Below are 18,701 nucleotides of genomic sequence, written 5' to 3'. Positions count from 1 at the left end.
AATGGTGGATGACCTACGCAAGATACTTGCCAAGCTGCAGGCCGCTGTGGGAGACCAGTTGTTGTTATATATTGTTTTTTTAACCAAGACATCGCTGCATTACCAACAGGGATTGTGCCCCCAAAACCATGTATTTTAAGCCAAAATATCTTTACCTCACCATAAACAAGTGTTTTTGTTAGTGCCTAAACTTAACCACATATTAGTTACAGCATTGTTGAAATGTGAAGTTTTATGGTATCTGCTACATAATAATGTACAAATGTAGCGTATCTTTTGTCGTACAATGTCAACAGTTTTCCTTGTGATTGGGTTTGTGTTTTGGTCTTTTCATTGGATTAGTTGATGGCAAGAAAAGTATAGCCTTACATATATGTAGTCACCAGGCTTACCCTCAGTGCTTTCATGTCAGTAGGCTCATTGGCAAGTCCGGCTCTCTTAGATGACATGGTGTTCTATGTATTCACAGTAAGAATTTATTTTCCCACTTTTTTTTTTAGAAAATTAAGACTCCTCAGAGAAGTTATGTCCTCAGACAATGAGACATTGTTTGTAGTTTAGATGCTAGGACAACTCCCACTATGAAAATGGAGTGTAAAACCTATCTAAGCACTCTCCCGTCTGGAAAAGGAAACATTCCCAACTTCACGTTACCCCCTGTTAATCCTGAGTGCCAAGCACTGGTGAGCGCTTCCTATCTGCTGCTCCAGATCGTCCCCTGTTACTGTTCTAACAATGGACCTCAGACGGCCCATAAAGCAAGATTATGTCAACCTGGGCATAGTGTACCAACTGTTGCTCCCGCTTCCTTCCTGCATTTGGGAATAATGCATTCCAGCTTTTATTAGAGTTTATTATTGGCAGGGCTCACTGACAGGTCTGGGAATGCTTTTAGTCGGCAGTCTATTGTTTGCTACCAGAGATAGGTGGTGGAAAGGAGTTTGGCAAATCCTAAACACCAACTGATGAGTGCGAGTGCCAAGACAAAGATGGGACAATAGTATCAGCCCTCACAGTGGATTGGTACAGGACTAAAGCAGTAAGTGAGCCACATTAAAAGTAGTCAGGAAAGTGCTATTTCTGTCAACAAGTTGTACTGTGTTGGACACAAACCGCACAGATCACAGTGAAAAAAAAAAAAACACTGGGCTGAGAATGCCAAGTGTCTTAAACACATGACAAGAGCAATTTAGCATGATCTTAGACTTGGCACTCTCCGGGGGCGAAACAGGGTGTGAGCCCACACTTGAATTAGAGACTAACAGAGATTAATTTAATACTTGGGAGTTTTTTAATGCCTCACACTTTCAAGTCTACAGCGATTTATTGGATCAGGTTGCCAGCATCTATAAAAATCACATTTAAGACGTAAAAACAAATATCTTCTCTTGGCCTATATAATTATCTTGCATTTTCAGATGCCAGTCCCTCTCTCATTGGCCTAAGATAAATATTGGATCGAAGATGGTACAGACGGATGGCACACGAAGACATAATTCTGTCAACTTGGGTCTATTCAGTGTGAAGATGCCCAATTTAGGTGTACATTTTGTTCTTAAAGGAAAACACTGTTTCTGTTGAGTTCTTCACTTATCCCCAACATATGTACAATACTTCAGTATCACTAAAATTGTAGCTTAAAGGAATAGCTTCCTCGTGATGAATGTTGAAATGTCTATTAGTTTGATGCAATAAGTCACACATTTAAATAGAGTAGTTTTGTCTTTATTCAAAGGATACTACATGACAGGTTATTTTCAGCTAGAATAGTGGCATGGCTCTGGGGTCCCAGTTGGACTCTCGGTCCACTATACTGGTTCAAATTAAAATATCTTTTCACCTATAGGATGGATTGCAGTGAAATTTTCTGCTGATATTTACGGCTGCTAAAGGTTATTGTAATGACTGTGGTGAGCCTCTGACCTTTCCTTTAGCGCCACCAGCAGGTTGATGGTTTTCAGGTTCAGATTGAATTTTTTTTAAACATTTTGGTGAATTTCCATGAAATTTGTATTTCATTGATATCTCCCACAAAAATTCCAACTGCAAAATTTGAAAATAAAATAAAACCACGTCCAGTTCTTCGGTTAATGACCAAATACCTGCAGAACTAATGACATCAGCTTCAACTTCACTTTGTCTGTCTAATTAATGCAAAGCTAATTTTATTCTCTAGGTTTTTCAGCAGTGTTACCAATACATTTGAGGTTTCACATTTTTCAAGCAGTTTGTTTTACTGTTTGCATTTTCAACAATGCATTTGGATTCATTTCAGCCGTCAGCATTCACACGCATTTTCTGCAGGAAACAAATTTTCTAGTTATCAAATTTCATGCTAACAGACCGAATTAAGATGGTGGACATTACACACATTATACCTACTTAATGTCAGGGTGTTTGCATTGTTATTGTTAGCTTGTTAGAATGCTGATGTTAGCATCACAGACACCTAGCATGGCTGTAAACTCTTAAGCCCCGTTTCCACCAAACACTTTCGGTATGATACCTTTGAACCAAAAGTAACCCTTCAGACATGGTACCTTGACCCTAGGGTTTCCACTGCAAACAGTACCCTTTAGTGTGGGCAGGGTTGTTGTCACTCACTGCTCCCTCCAGTGAGTGGCAGACGGAAGTCTGCGGCTCGTTTATTGTCCACAGAACGGGGTTACACACCGACAGTATCAAAACAAAAAAAAAAAAACAGGCTGCAGTGAGAGTCTCTCTCCATGGGAAATTTAAAAATAGATTTGTCTATTTAGTCCTTCTCAGGCAAGCTCGGGAGGTTGATGTTACTGGAGCCCACAGGAACAATGCTTTACGGCGCTTTTTTTTTTTTCTTAAAGAGAGGATCAGAATATATGCTGTTCACATAACCCAGCCAAAATTTATAGAAACGCATAAAGATCCCCTCATCAGTAAAAGTGTATTCCGTATACACTTCTAGTAATGAGTGGATGATGGTCAAAGTTGTTACAGTGATATTTAAGGTGTGTTGATTGATTCACGTTGTCAACTCATGCATTGAGTAACAGTACAAGGTAACGTTCCACCTCAAAAGTTGCCAGCAGTTGGCCCAGTGAATTTATGTTAATTTTTTTTTTCGTCTACAGCTGCTGCGAGTGGCAGCAAAACATCCTTTTATTTTATAGTCACAGTCTACGATAAAACTCTCCACGGTATGAACAGTGGTTAAATGAGCCTCAAAACCAGCAACAACTCGGCCCTGAGCAGAGTGACTGTCCGCTATTGACCAATCAAAAGACATGTTCACAGCTCCACCTTTTAGCACCAGATCTGTGAGCTAGGTACCCCAACAGAGGGGGGACCAAAAATGGGGACGTATGGAACGGTTCCATTGGTACCATCCACAATTTTTAACAGCGGAAACATAAAAAATGTGTACCGAACTAAACTGAACCATACTGTACTGCTCAGTGGAAACAGGGCTTTAGTCTCATTCATAACTAATTGTAGATTTCTAATTAAAGTTCTGTGAACCTCATTAGGCCTAGCTAACTAATTTTACCCTAATTTGAATCATTTGAAAACCGTTAAAAAATTTCCCCTCTGGCCATGTATCACTTGCGCATTCATTTGATCACACATTGTATGCTTCTTTGTGAACTACTTTACTTCATTTTCCTTCAAGAACAAACTAGTTTCTTCTTTTTTTCTTCAAGCTCAAACAGTGAAGTGCCAGTATTGCTGTCTAATTAGAAAAGGTGTAATTTGAGTAAATTAATCAATAAGCAGAAAGAACATGTATTTTCTTTTAAAAGGCATAGGGTTCTAAAATATTTTTGTCTACCAACTGTGCTATTTTGACTGTGTTTTTATCATTGACTTGGACACACTGCTGCATGAATACCCAAAATGCTAAATGGTAATGGTAATCCAATATATTTTTAATATGCAGTTTTTGACATTGATATTGAATCAAATCCTAATATCTTAAGGTAATACGATTATACATTGCTTCTCTTAGAGGTATTTGCTCTTTTCAAAAAAGGAAAGTGTCAGTGATTTATGTATTAGAGGTGGCAGGTTTTATCATAAGCCAAGTTTAGGCTTAATCATTTGACACAGGTTTAACCAGTGTGTTGTGTCAAAATAATTGGATTATAAGGTCCAGATTGAACCAAGGAGTATTGTTGAGCGCTGTGATATCTACCCCCTGTGGATAAAGCCCTCAGAAAGATGTTTCTTCCATACAGCTTGATCTAGAGGGCATGTAGATGGATTTTTTTTTTTCAGTTTGTTTCATCAAATGTTAAATCTCAGCTTTTAAATAGCCTAGATTGCGACTATTGCATCCTTTGTTTTTTTATGTATCAAATCTGTACATTTTCTGCAGGGCTTATCCTATTCATGAAAAAAAAAACACATAGATTTGTTTTGGCACACACAGCCTTCAGCAGAGCGTATAAAATCAATTCAGTGAAGAGTCTGTACAGACTCACATGTCTACACACAAACACACACACATTGCAACACATGGACATTTCTTTTTGGCTCACTGCTTTTCACTCTCTCTCCCTCTATGTTCGACCAATGCTTTGTTGCAGCATTCATGTACTACCTCGTTAACTCAAAGTCAGAACATTCAGTACGAAACGAACCTATGCAGTGCTCTGTCATTTGCCATAGCAACAACAGGGATGGCAATGTTGATTGGGGTCTATTTGTCTGTCAGTGGCCAGTGTGCCACTTTGGTCTAGGCTTAAGTATCATAACAACGATCAGATGGAATGCCATTAAATTTTAATCATTCATGATTACCAGAGGTTGAACCCTACTCATTCTCCCTTTTACTTTAGCACCACCAAGAAGCTGACATTTTTTTTTGTTTTTAACAAAATGCCTTGACAGCTTTAGGCTGGATTGCCATTATGGATTAGCCTGGAAATCCAGACTCAAATCTAGAAAGATTTTGAGTCTGGCCCTCACCGATACACCCTTCCTACCCAAGGGGCGGCACTAACTGAGGCATTTCAAATGCCGCCGCACGCATTTGGATAGCACAATAGCCAATAAGAGCAAAAAACAAGGTGACGTATTCATTGCAGTACGCCCCATTTGTTTGCCTACCAGTGAGGCTAACTGATATATTATGCTTTTGCCGTATCCCATCGGCAAAACGGCAAAAACATCCTTCCTGGAAGCAAAGGCTTCTAGGGCAGTCTTCTGTTCCTCTCTCAATGAAAAAGATAAGTGTAGTTGGCTTAGCGTTTCTTCCAAAGCTAAACTGAATGGACGCGGTCCTTCATTTCTTCCAAAGCTAAACTGAATGGACGCGGTCCTTCAGCAGTTGCCATCTTGGCTGTTTACTTTTAGACTCTTATGGCGCAGCGCTGTCGTCATCATGTTACGCCTGCCCAGAGCCCGCCTCTGTCAGATAAACTGATCTGATTGATCCAATGGCAATTCAATGGGCTCTGCTCGTCGGGGCCAGATCCCTGTGCAGAGCAAATTCAAATTGGATAGGGGCAGGGCATCTGGATTTCCAGGTTAATTATGCTTGTCAGTTTTGAGAAATTTTGCTTTCAATAGCACCCATATGCCGGCAACTGACTGGTTAAATTCAAGAAAAGAAAAGAAAGAAAAAAAACTTGAAATGAGGGGACGTGCAAGACACCTTTCTGCCCGCCACTGACACAGTGAGCTTTAGCACCCAAAGTGCTATCCAGAGGTGGTGAAATTTTAATGTTATTTGATGAAAATTGCCATTTATTTTATTTTCCGTTAGCTTTGCTGACAGACAGCCAGCTAGCTGTGTTAACCTGCGAAAACATATTTCCCAATGTCGCCCTCTGTTCTCCACTGGTTCACTAATGTTAGCCTTGACCACTCTGCACTCTGCACTACCTGGGTCAGGTGGGAGCTAGCTAGCGGCACTGCTCATTCGAAGATTACTGCTAGTAATGCTGTACCACCACTTTGTCGGCCGTGCTGCAGAGACACGGCAGCTTCCCTCCAGTCTTCCCCCTTGTTGCCCCTTGAGTAAGTGGCTTCATTTTCAGCTGCAAAACCCCTTAAGCATTAACTGTTGACAGACATCCCTATAGGGTTCCCACACTCATGGAAAACCTCAAAAAGTCATGGAATTCCCCAGTGTTGTTTTCCAGGTGTGGAAAACGGAACTTTTAAAAGTTTTGGAAAAGTCATGGAATTTTTATAGTATAGAATAGTAATTCTTTGTGAATAACTTTTCACGTAATGTAACATATGGCAAATCCATTTTCTGTACCTGTTGATGTAATGCAGCACTGCTCTATGTAGCCATGGGTTTATTCACTATCAATTATGTTTCTTCGTTTTCTTTCCGCGTTCTATTTCTCCCTCCGTGTATGCCAAGTAGCTAGAATAATGTTTGAATAGAGTTTGAAAAAGTGACATTGAACATATTGGGCCATGAATCCCAAAGTTTCCATACCTGTGCCCCAGTAATACTTTTAAATTGTACTGCATTTTTGAGATTGAGCAATTGACATGGGCAGCGCAGTACAGAGCATTCTTTTTTTTTTTCCCAAACAAATTAACTAACTGTTGGCTGTCACTCCCCAAAACTGTGAGCTCTGCTGCTGCTCTGCTTCTATGGTCATGGAAGTTTTTGTTATAGGTCCTTGAAAATGGTTTTGAAGTTTTGCCCATTAATTGTTTGGCCACCCTAATTTCAGTGCACATACAGCACACATACAGTTGACTTTGTCTATACTGGGAGAAGTCAACTTAGGTCTCTTTCAGCAACACCCTGCTTCACCCTGTTTCACCCTCCTTCTCTCTGCTTCACCTGGGAGTTGCCCAGTGCAGGCTCAGCTCCTCTGTCATTGGCCAGTGAGCAGCTCCACTGGAGCAGTTGAGGTTAACTACTGAGCATGAGGAAACCTTAACTGTAATTATTGAGGGAGTGTTTCTGCTGCACTCCTGTTTGAACATACGGGAACATTTTTTGTTCCTGTGCTTTTTCTCAACAACAGTTTTCAGTTGGGTAAACAAATCTCTGCCTCACATATGTGCATTACAAGTGCATCATTTAAACAGTAATAAACTTGTACCACAGCTCTCCTCACGTATTTTATTATAAAGTTCAGTTTTGTTTACAGTGTCATTAGTACCTGCCAGTGAAACGAAAACTGAAGCCTGTTTTCATTGGCCTTGGCCTACATGCCTGAGCTCTACAGCTTTTTTTTTGCTTCCCCCTCTCCCACTACTGATCTCTCCTCCCTGCCTCTCCTCCTCCTCAGTGGAGTTTCACTGATATTCTGTGTCACAATCCTGACACAGCACTTCCTCAGTCTCTCCTCAGTTTCAGCTCGCTCCTGCCCCGGAGCGCTGACTGCCTCTTTTGGACAATGCCCATCCTTGTTTGCATCGCCCCCTCGTTTCGGGAATCCCGGCATTGCTGGTAACCACTGGTGGATCAGGACGATGAGGTCACTGTCTCTGTTTAGCCTGGTATGTCTTTGCCCCGCCCCCCCCCCCCCCCTTCATAAACAATAGAAGCTTTCTCCATGAGGCTGATACGGGCTGCCAGACAGACAGGCAGACAGCCGAACAAAAAGACAGACAGTGAGGAAGACAAGCTATTGCAAGTCAAAGACATCCTGCTCATAATCTTTATAAACAGATATCTCCATATGAATGCAGAATCTGTAGGCAACGGGACAAGATTTTGGTATCGGAAGTGTTTTGACCCATCATGTTTGAGCGGGATCCATGTGGTGAGCAGAAGAGGTGGAACACGTTGGCCGAAATGCAATCTCCGAAGCCATCGGTTGTCGTCTAACAGCAGTTTTCTATTAGCTCTTCTAAAACAGAATCTGCATTCATATGCAGATATCTGTTTATAGAGATTAGTAAACAATGACCCGCCCACGCAAGAGGAAGTCTTTGCCCGGATATCTGCTGGCTACACCGGAACCCCTGAAATATTGGTTGTTGCTCTCAAAGGCTAAACCGTTGCCAGACTGATAGCCGATGTGTTCATTACCTTCATGTAATGGGTATTAATCTTTACAGTATTTCCAGCGTATATTAATCCTCCCTCCCACACACCAAAATGGCCCTTTCATCCGATTCCTCGTCAGTTAGGTTGACTTGTATTTAATTGGCTTGAGCTCTACAGCAAGGAGAAACGATGATGAACTGTAGTTACACATTTACTTTGGCGTTGTAGTTATGTCATCAGCTTGCAGAGTATGACTCTGCAAGCAGTATTTCACTTTCAGAATGAGTTTACGGAATGAATCACTTTCACTTTATAGGACTCAAGGGCTGCAGAGACCGACATCATTCCCCAAAACTACTGTTCTTACGACTCTTTGTATCTCAAATATTGTTGCTATCATCTCCATCTTCCAGGGGGAAAAACAAGCATGTTCAATCTTACCTTCCTCTGAAACAGGGTACATCAAATCATGTCAATATGAAAATGTAATGACTGTGTGAAAATTGTAATTGAAAAGTGCCAGCTCTCCAAGGTGCCATTTTCTCGAGGCAAAATAAATTTCTTTAAATTAGCACACTCATTTTAAAATCCAAACAGAAACTCCTCAAGCCAGTTATGGTTGTTGGTTTTTTTTTTTTTGGTCATGATTTGCTTGTTGTACTTCTCCATTATAAAGCTTTCAAAGCATTCATTCCCAAGAGCGCAGCCATCCATTTGTCTTTATTAGACCTGACATGTTTCCTGTAATTTATTTTTGCACAGTGATGCTCATATTAATTATGAGCATTTTATTCCTCACGCACCAATGCACAGGTTCCCCTTAAGAGAGGAAAAATTTCTGTTCGGTAGAATTAGCCTGGTAGAGAGTCACGTTTGGTCTGTTCTGCTTACTCATATGTGACAGGTGGTTGCATATGATTTTAGTTTTGTCCTGTGTATTTGCATATTGGTTTCTGGCCTCAGACAGTCGGTCAAGTGCTGTTGACGATTGCTGAAACTGAGATTGTAGGAGGGAAAGTCTGTGTGCAGTACACCAGGGAGCATTCAGACAAGCAATATACACTCACTGAGCATTACACTCAAATATTTTTGAGTTTTGCAAAATTTTTGCATTATAATAAAAAGTGTGACATACTTTATATTCATCCCCGTGTCACAAAGCGCACCTTCATCAGATATCTATAGCCATCAGTCAGTATGCCAACAGCGGTCAGATAAGTTGTAGATAGAGGAGGTCAGGCTCGGTACTTTTCCATATCAGTCTAAATCTCTGTGGAAACAGGACATCCTTTTGCACAACCCTTTCCTTCTGATCTGGTAATGGGAAATACCAGCGGCCAGGATTAGGTTATTACTGTGACGTTAGTTTTCTGCCAGGCACAGTCCTTCTTCCTTTACCAAGATCTTCCCAGTTGCTACCATAGCACATGTTGTACCACCTATACTACTACCATTTAGTAATTTCCAATATTTTCCAATGTTGTCTCAAGTGTCATTCGCAATCTTAATAGCTGGGGTAGGCAGTTTTATTTTGGAATAATTGGGCAATAATAAACTTTGAGCATATTGTAATTCAGACTTCTTAACCTCCTCTTGGTTTTGTTCTCAGGCTTTAGAAAATCTTGCCCATGATGTGAGACTTTGACCAATCACAAGTCATTTCAGAGAAAGAGATTTCACTCTGGCTGTTCTACATATGCAGATGCACATGCACGTCCTTTTGGTGAAAGCCTGATGCAATAGTGGAGAATCCTGCAGAGAAAGTTGTTACTTCAGCATTAGCAACTCAAAATTAGAGAGATTGTCTTATCGAAAAGAAAGTCTAAAGAAGAGGCTACAATAAAGGAAACAAAATGTATCAGTATTGGCAAAGCATTTCAAAGATTGAGATCAAATGTTGCTAATAGTGCAGGCTTCTGCTAACCTAACCAGAGCCACAGCTGCAGCTTCAGATTCACATTTATGTAGCTAACATTGGCAAGAGCCTTGAGTTTGTCCTCCGCCTCAGTTCGCGCCGCTACAGATTACTTCACCAGCAGGAGAGCGGGCAGCAGCTCCAGAGACAGACCCCCCGGTCAGCAGCTGTGGCAACCTGAATCCAGCCAGTGCAAACCTCAGCTCCAAGTGACCAGACAGCCCCAACTCCCTGTCAGATTGGCAAACTTTATGTTGCTGCCATTAGACCCAGTGCTGCTGCTGGCCACGGGCCCGTTTTGACACAAGGCACTGTGGGGGTTTGTGCTGGCCGAGTTTGAGCTGCTGCAGCCGCCAACCGAAGGTCCGTCTCTGGATAAGCAGTCCACAGAGGCGGAAAGCAAAGTGGAGGGACAGTTGGGTGGCTAGCTTGCTAAATCTTTTCTCATATGTGGTATGATAAACAGAGAAATACATTTAAACTGATCACCTCTTCAGATCCAACAACATGTATGCCTTTCTTTAATACTGGAAACATGGATTCCATGTTCAAGACAATTGTTAGTCATTCACAACATTGTTCAACAAATGTTCCCTTTGACTGGTGTGTTTTATCAGGATGTTGCCATTAGACAACAATAAAATCTTACAATCTTAATCTCAGTTTGTTCTCAAAGCATAGCACCCTGTTCGTTGTTGATGCCATATTGAAATCTCTTCATTTGCCTAAATTCAGTTCAGAGGATCTGCCACAACATAAAAGGAGAGGATGCCAAATAAGGCTGCTAATCCTCTCAGTTCATTTGCTTCCGATTATTATAATGATGGTGTATTGATTTTATTTTCTAACATGTTAACATGTTTAAAAAAAGATCAGTGGCACGTCTTGTGCCTTTCCTTATGCCTCTTTTCTGGTGTCTACCTCAGCACTTGGTCCAGTGGGATGCTGGAGACCCAGAATGTTTGCTCCAGCTGGTGAAGGAGCTTATCCAGCAGTACCATCACTACCAATGCCAGCGTCTGCGCGAAAGCTCCAGACTGCTCTTTGAGTATGACAGTCTGTTGGAAGATCCCAGCTATGGGCGTAACATGGAGATTTATGCCGGACGCAAGAACAGCTGGGTAGGTAACTGTTATATGACTTTATGTTTGTTGTCTTACATTTTACAAAACCATGGGTCATGTGTATTACAGAAAACCTAAAGGACAGTTTTACCCTAGAAACATTGTTCAAATGTTATTCCTGTATCTTGGCCAGACCTGAGCTGAGAACCTAAATACTTGTGATCGTTAAAGGTATAGATAAGATGGAATGATGTGAGCAAGGTTTGACTTTTCTTGATACTCCTATGCAATTATTTAAATAACTAGTATTTACAGAATTCAGTTTTTATACAGCATTGCACTCAATATGGTATGTGGGAAATTTCCCAATTTAATAAAACAACTAGTGTGAATCACAATCATGTGTTTTTGATCTGGAACATTATGCTGCCCCATGATTTTCAGATCATTGTGCCATCATGTTGTTATCTGCGTGTGTGTGTGTGTGTGTGTGTGTGTGTGTGTGTGTGTGTGTGTGTGTGTGAGAGATAGAGAGAGTGCATTCTTGAGGACACAATAACAATAATGTATAAACAGCACATTATCCAATTTAACACCAAAACTATCTTGTACAGTTCGAGTCAATTATTGGGTTTGGTATATCATACTGCATACATTGACATATTATTAAAAGAAGCAGACCTTGAAATCATTCTAAATATAAAACGCTTCAAAATACAGAGTTTGTATTATATCAGACCATGTGTATTTGAACACAGGTATGTTGACATAACATTTTGCTAATGAACCGTGAATCTAACGAAAGCAATAATTAACCAAATGAACGGCCTGACTAGTGTTTTTCTGAAGTCAGTACCCTACGGAAGCCCTGAGAGGCAACGTGGAAAAAAATGTTTTGCAGGCACTGTACAAGATATTATCTCCCACGTAGGAGACCTTTAGGTTTAATTAGGCTTGTTTGAGCGTGAGAAAGCCGTGCAGAATGAAGCACTCGATACAAAAGGCATTGCAAGTTTAGCTAAATGCAACGTAAACAAAACGTTTTAGCTTCTTCTTCTTCAGTGTCCACTGTAAAAACAGTTTAATATGTTGAATGCATCTTTTTTCATTCCAAAACTCATCATTTTTGCTATTGTATGACCTGTATGTTGTACACCTGGTTAAGTTCTTTACTTTTGTTGTTCTACAGACGGGAGAGTTTTCAGCTCGTTTCCTTCTCAAACTCCCTGTGGACTTCAGCAACATCCCTGTCTATCTCCTTAAGGTAATCAACTTATCCTCATGCAATGCTTCATAAGATGTCTTACAGATTAGGGCCCATATTGGTTAGGTTAGGTTGAGGAAAAGAATCATAGTTGGGTGTCATCACCTTAGGCACCTAACATAATGAGATCTGACAAGGTTAGGTGACGTATGTAAAATAACAACACTGGCTTTTGGTTTCGCATGGGACATGAACCCCAGTCTCCTGGGTCAAAGTCCTGTGTTTTTTTTGACCCATCCACCACTCTGACCACCTCCCTTTGCGAACTTTGTCGCTCTTTACGCTATGGCACCTGACTTCCTCTCAAGCAGCAACCTCTGGGGTTGACGAATAAAGCCAAGGTGAAAGTGCCAAAAACTGCAGTTCCTCGAACTTGAGGCTGGCTCCAAATCAGAGTCAGTCCCCATAGGTCCTCATGTTAAAATGCCCAACTTTACAGCAGAAATAAACATCTTTAGAGCCTGGTACCAAAAACATGGTTCTGGTCTCTGTAGCTAATTTCCCCCTTCATGAAAACTATACAGGGGTGAATGTTTATACAACTCAATTGTTTACATTTTATTAAGACTTGAAGTTATGCATAATTAAGGGTTAAGCCACTGTTAGTGGCAGGTGGCTGCTGTGCGTTGACATGGTGACAGTGTTGGTTAGGTAACGTAACCATGGCCTTACCCCAGATTCACAGAGTATAGGCATAGCTGTAGCTGTCATTTTTTCAGTGTACTTTTAGTAAACGAAAATTAATTGTGATGTTTTGGTCGCTTGAAAAAGTCTTGATCATTGTTTGTACTAAAAGACCCTCTACGGACTCGGATATTTAGTTTTTCCTGTAAGTACATTTTGTCTTAATGGCTTTAAGCGTGATTTTTTTTTTTTTTTGGGTTAGCAAAAATCAGCATTAGCATTAGTATCATTATAGTTAATTGTAGCTGTAAATGCACGGTGCTAGCTGTTAGCCTTCAGGTTAGCTCCAGCTCCTGGTCCAAATATGACTCTAAAAAATCCAAGATGGCGACAGCCAAAATGCCAAACTTAAGGCCTCAAAACAGGAGTCCACACACCAATGGTTGATGTTGCGGTGGCTACGTCCATTATTATTTTATACAGTCTATGCTTCCTTCTTTTCATCTCTTACATGAGGGAGAACAGTCTGCAGCACATGGGTCACATGATCACAGCCTCTCTTACAGCGCTGCAGACTTATTAGTCTCAAAATAGATTTTGTGATGACATGAGCCTACTTAGATATGAGTGTTCTTTTGTTTACATTCTGCACTTTTGTTTGTCTTTTGTTTACATGTATGTGTGTCTATATGCAATGATAATAGCAGGGTTTATTTAAATGAACTGCTATGCAACTATGTGTGCGCGCGCGTGTGTGTGTGTGTGTGTGTGTGTGTGTGTGTGTGTGTGTGTGTTTGTGCGCGTGTATGCAGACTCCGGTCTTGGGGGCTGCGAGTTGACTAATCAGCAAGCCGTCACTCTCGATCTGCTCTGAGCCGCGTGGTGTCTGGAGGAAGCTTAGCCCGAACATACACACACACACACTCTCTCTCTCTCTCTCTCTCTCTCTCACTCATCAGTGATTGCCTTTACCCCTCTCTCACTCTCTCGCTTATCTCCAGTTCTCTTTTCACTCTCTGTCGCTCCCCCCATCTTCTACTGCCTGCACGCTGGAGGCCCTGACTCTCTGGCCTTTTCCAGCCCGGCCTCTGTTTGTGAAGGGAAATGATGGTAAACATAAGGGAAACAGCAACCATCATCAGCCTCACATCAGCCTCTGTCCCCATGTTTCTCAGACCTGGAGCACCCAGACTCATCTCTCTCTGCGGGCTTTGAGTGGACTCATCCAATGTCAAAGTTACATTCCACAGCTGCGTTGCTGGTCATGATAGAATTTTTTTATTTATTTTTTTTTTACCTGAGTGTCTTGAGGCAGGAAAGTTTCTAGAATCAGCCCCGAGGGGAGCTCTATTGGTGACATTTTTTTCAAGCAAGCGTGCTGTCACTTGCTGGAGGTTTCTGTGCAGAGGCTTTCAAAAAACGAGGCAGACACACTGACACCTTTAACCAGTGGGTGGTGGTAGCAGTGTAGCCATTGACACAATGTTGTCAAAGAAGAACCCTCTGTAATATTTAGTGATTTTATTAGAGACGAAGTCTTGGATATGGATGTACATTTCTGTCACCCTAATCATATCATGTTCTTTGCTTCACACACACACACACACACACACACACACACACACACACACACACACACACACACACACACTCACAGTATTATGCTGTATTTGGCAGCTTGGGTATACATAGTATCACCATGGGAGCACTTGAAGACTAAGAAAGAGTATCGACTCGCAGAGAGGAAAGTAATGAACATCAGCCCACACCTTGTCCTCCTACGCATTCCTGAGGAACGGGATTATGCAGCATATAGGCTGGACTCTAAGAACACGAATGTACTGTACGCCAAACCGATGACCTGAATTTTCAGTTTGACAGTTGTCAGGCAATTAGTTCTGTCAGTGAGAATGCCGTCTGAAGTCAATTCATTTTGTGCATTGCATATTTCTGCACTGCAAGTAATTCCATACTGTGGCAGAGCAGTTCAAGTGCAATTAATCCACTCCTACAGTACTTCCTGACTGAGCAGACAGATATAGCCTATATATAAAGAAACACGGCAACCACAAAGTAGTTAAATTGAAAATAATTTCTAAACATGGTTGCTCCATTTGAGTGATTACACATGGAGTTTTGTGTGTGAATGCGTGCCTTGCGTTACCAGTTATCTTCGGCCTGTGGGTCAATGTTGCAACCAACCAAGAATGACTCCATCTGAGCAGATTAACATGAAGGTCTTGTGTGTTTGAAAGTGCTGGCCTCAAAAGCCACAGCCCATGACAGAACAGTATAAGGTAGAAACTATCTGACACACAGGGCACAGGTTTGTTGCAGCTTTGCACCGGGTTTTCAGGCACAGATTTGACGCATTCTGCCCCAAACTTGCATCGTATTTATTAAACAGTTGCACAAGGCTGGAGCTTGACTTTCTTTAGTTAAGTCATTTAAGAGTGTGTATGGCTGCATTTACCTCAGTATTGATATCCATATCAACACTATCCACCTCCACCTGCTCTGCTCTGAACTGCTGGATCTGCTGCTCTTTCTGTCTCTGTCCCTTTACCTGTTGCGGTGCCCTTTGTGTCTTTGATTTGTCTTATTATATCACTTCATCTCCCTTTTGCTTCTGAATCAAGGGGTTTTCTTTGGTTCTGAAAAATGAAGCCAATGGAGAGGTGATACCTTTCCTTCTACTGTCCCCCATTTGACCTTATTCTGGAGAAAATATGCATGGTAGTCAATGGCAAAAGAGGAAAAAGGTTCAGATCATGTTTGAATTTTGCCATGAGTTACACACATAAGGTTTACCATTGTTAAACATTTAGTTTTGTATGAAACCTCTCAGTGAATTATATCTCTTGTCTCCAACACCAGCTAGCTACCTAGCTACTTAGCGAAGTTCCACACGCGAATGAAACGTTATCGTACCTGATGGGTTTTATCCAGCGACTTCTGGTCCTTTTATCAGCCGGGGAAGAGCTAGTAATACCTGTTGCTCATGTGAGTACATCCCAATGTGATACACACAGGCATTTTAGCTTTAGCGACCGAGAAAGTTATGACTTCACTTACATGGCCTATGCAGTCACTCTGATTACATATTTCCACAGTCATATAGTTCAGCAGTTTAAAAACAAAATACAACTTTCTTGACTTGCAAAATAATCTTTTAAATTGACAAACGTCAAATGTGTAATTTATGGCACAATTCAAAGACGACTGCTAGTTTTTTGTCTCTCGTCGTTAAGTACCGCTCACATTTTTTCTGAAATAAGGTCCCATGGTGGTCCACCAGAAGGGGAGGCAGTTGCAGAATGCCTTAAATGGGCTTTCTTTCTATTGGTCGGCAGGGGGCAACTCCATTGCTTGCAAAATGAATTGCGAAAATGACCCTACTTCTCACATGATTTATTACCACAGTAACATTTTCCTAATGAGATTATGGTCTTAATCGCTAGTTTCAAGTCTTCTTCAATACAAAATAATCTCCATTATGTAAATTCCCATGTAGAGTATAATGGACGATAAAGCAGGGTATGCTTTCAGGCAATGATACCTTGTGATTGACAAGTTACTATCATGGGGGTGTCTTCAGGTTTTTAGTCCGATCCACTCCTCCCTCCTCCACAGCTCCACCCTCTTATTCAAATATGGTCACTTCTCGCTCTCTCTTGTGTACTGGTGATTAGATGTATACTGAATACTTCCCTAAATTTATTGCAGTATTCTAGTTTTTCCGCCAAAGTAAGTATTTGGTAATCAAGATTACAAATGATTCTTTGATTTCAATTGATTTTCCTTTTCTGAGTACTCAACCGCACTTCCTAAGCTCTCCTTCCCCTGACACCTGACCATGCAATGATCTGCTGCCTTGGTAAATCAGGCTTTAAATACATGCAGATTGTGGCTGCAACCTTAACAAAGATTTGCTCAAAAGCATTTACTTAGTAAATCTGACAGTTTTTAGGAAAGATTTGATAAGGAGATTCACTGTTTGTTTGTTTGATTTGTTTTTATTGTGCAAAAGAATACCAACACAGACAGACAATTGCATCATTTCATCCATTTTAATGAGACCGCTGTGTTGTCTCCAGAGAGTCTGCCTAAAAAACAGGTTTGTCTGGCACAAAAGTTTAATCTGTCTCAACTGTTGCTGCAATGCGGTGTAATGTAACCTGTTAAGGCACTGTGCTGGCCCTTCAAATATCTGAAAGCGCAAGTTCTTCATAGATTAAATGAGTGTTGATTTCTACTGTGAGATAAAGTTGGAAAGAAAGATAAAGTTGTCACTGTGTCCTGTCTCGTAGTACTATAAACCACTCTGCAGTGTTTCGGTGGGCTGTAGATCTGTTACTAAAATTGAACTTCCCCCATCAAATTTCATCCTTTCACCAGTAGCAGCTCGTTGAATTTTCATAATGCAGGGCTGTTTTCAGTCTGAATACCCATTAAGTCCTCACAGTGAGTTAAAACCCATTTAATAGCCGGTCTTTCTTGACAAAAGTCAACACACAAAATCAAAAAGGTGATGCTTTTCAGACGGAATACAGTATAAGCCATCAGCCAGGTATTGTAGGTAGAGGTCAGACTGTTGACCCTGATTTGAATCAACCTCCTCATCAAATCCATGGATGTCCTTGCTTGAGGAGGGAAGGTTTGGCACTGAAGCGGAAATCTGTTCAGACATAGGCTACTCTGCACTGCTAGTGAATGCCGAGATGTTGCTGGTGGGCGCAGAGCTGTGGAGGACGACTGTTACCTGGAGCGAAGCATCCGCGTGGTCTGAGCTCACCACAGTGGACATGTTTACCTTCCTGCATGCACTGCCCAGCCTCGGGGAGGGGGGAGGAATGCAAGTTTATTTATTTATTTATTTATTTATTTATTTTTAAAGGGGGCAGCCCGTCATAGTCAAAATGAAAGAGTGGGAGATGAAGGGAAGATACTGAAATGCACACAGATGGATGTTGGCAGTTTTCTTCCTCTTTAAAGGGCACGTGGTCCTCTTGGGCACCGTTTTAGTGTCTCATCCTTTGATCATACCTTGACCTCTGTGTTGTCACCCGTTTGAAGTTGCTTTTACTCATACCCTCTCATTTAACATTGGCCTTTGACCTCTCACTGTATAGGATATTTGTTCCCATTGCTGAGGTCTTGTAACGCGGTTGGCGGCTGCAGTACAATGTCACATTTGTGGTCTCCTTAACACATTCATTCTGGAAGGTTATAAGAGAAACATCAGATAAGATTGGATATTCATACCTAGATTTTTTACAGCATAAAACTAGAGTTCTATCATACATTCTTATACGGCATCATGCTACTCCAGGATCCTCCTCAATGCAGAGAATAGCTGATCTTTTTTTTTTTCTAATTACAGCCATGACCTTTTGGTTAAAAGACGTCCTTTTTGCATTTCACTGGGCTGTGTGTCCATCCATCCTTGCTCTGTAGAGCGCATATATGTGCAGCAGCGGCTTGCCTCTAAATGTCCACACTGATCAGCATGGAGCGATGCCACATTTGTGACTGAGCCCTCTGCTCTCGCTTCACTTGAGCTTTGTTTCCCCCACAAGCACTGGCCCATGTCACCAGCTCCAAAGCGATTGCAGTGTGTGTGTGTGTGTGTGTGTGTGTGTGTGTGTGTGTGTGTGTGTGTGTGTGTGTGTGTGGTTGAGCCTCAAGACGCTGTCATTGATCCAATAGGATGTTTCAGGTGACCCAAGTCTTACGAATAAACTGATATCAACTTTGTTCTGTATTTCTGTCAAGTTTAAAGATTCCCAAATAGTGTTTTCAAAACCTGAAAAATTAACAGAGTTGTATTAACTGCAAAACGAGCATTTATTTAAGTGAACAGAGGAATATCAGTATGGATCTTTA

At 41.3% G+C, this 18,701-nt stretch overlaps 1 protein-coding gene across 1 annotated transcript in view; it reads left to right on the top strand.

Moving 5' to 3' along the window:
• The window catches only part of babam2 (BRISC and BRCA1 A complex member 2), a 126,463-nt gene that overhangs the window by 31,858 nt on the left and 75,904 nt on the right, over nucleotides 1-18,701 (top strand). Inside the window, exons 5-6 of the mRNA XM_050062526.1 lie at nucleotides 10,790-10,984; nucleotides 12,117-12,191. Coding sequence (XP_049918483.1) covers nucleotides 10,790-10,984; nucleotides 12,117-12,191 — 270 coding nt within the window. The remainder of the gene's footprint in view (nucleotides 1-10,789; nucleotides 10,985-12,116; nucleotides 12,192-18,701) is intronic.

The sequence above is a fragment of the Epinephelus moara genome, chromosome 14 (assembly GCF_006386435.1).
Source record: "Epinephelus moara isolate mb chromosome 14, YSFRI_EMoa_1.0, whole genome shotgun sequence".
Taxonomy (NCBI): domain Eukaryota; kingdom Metazoa; phylum Chordata; class Actinopteri; order Perciformes; family Serranidae; genus Epinephelus; species Epinephelus moara.
The sequence above is the reverse complement of the archived record's forward strand: the minus strand, read 5'-3'. Positions and strand labels throughout refer to the sequence as shown.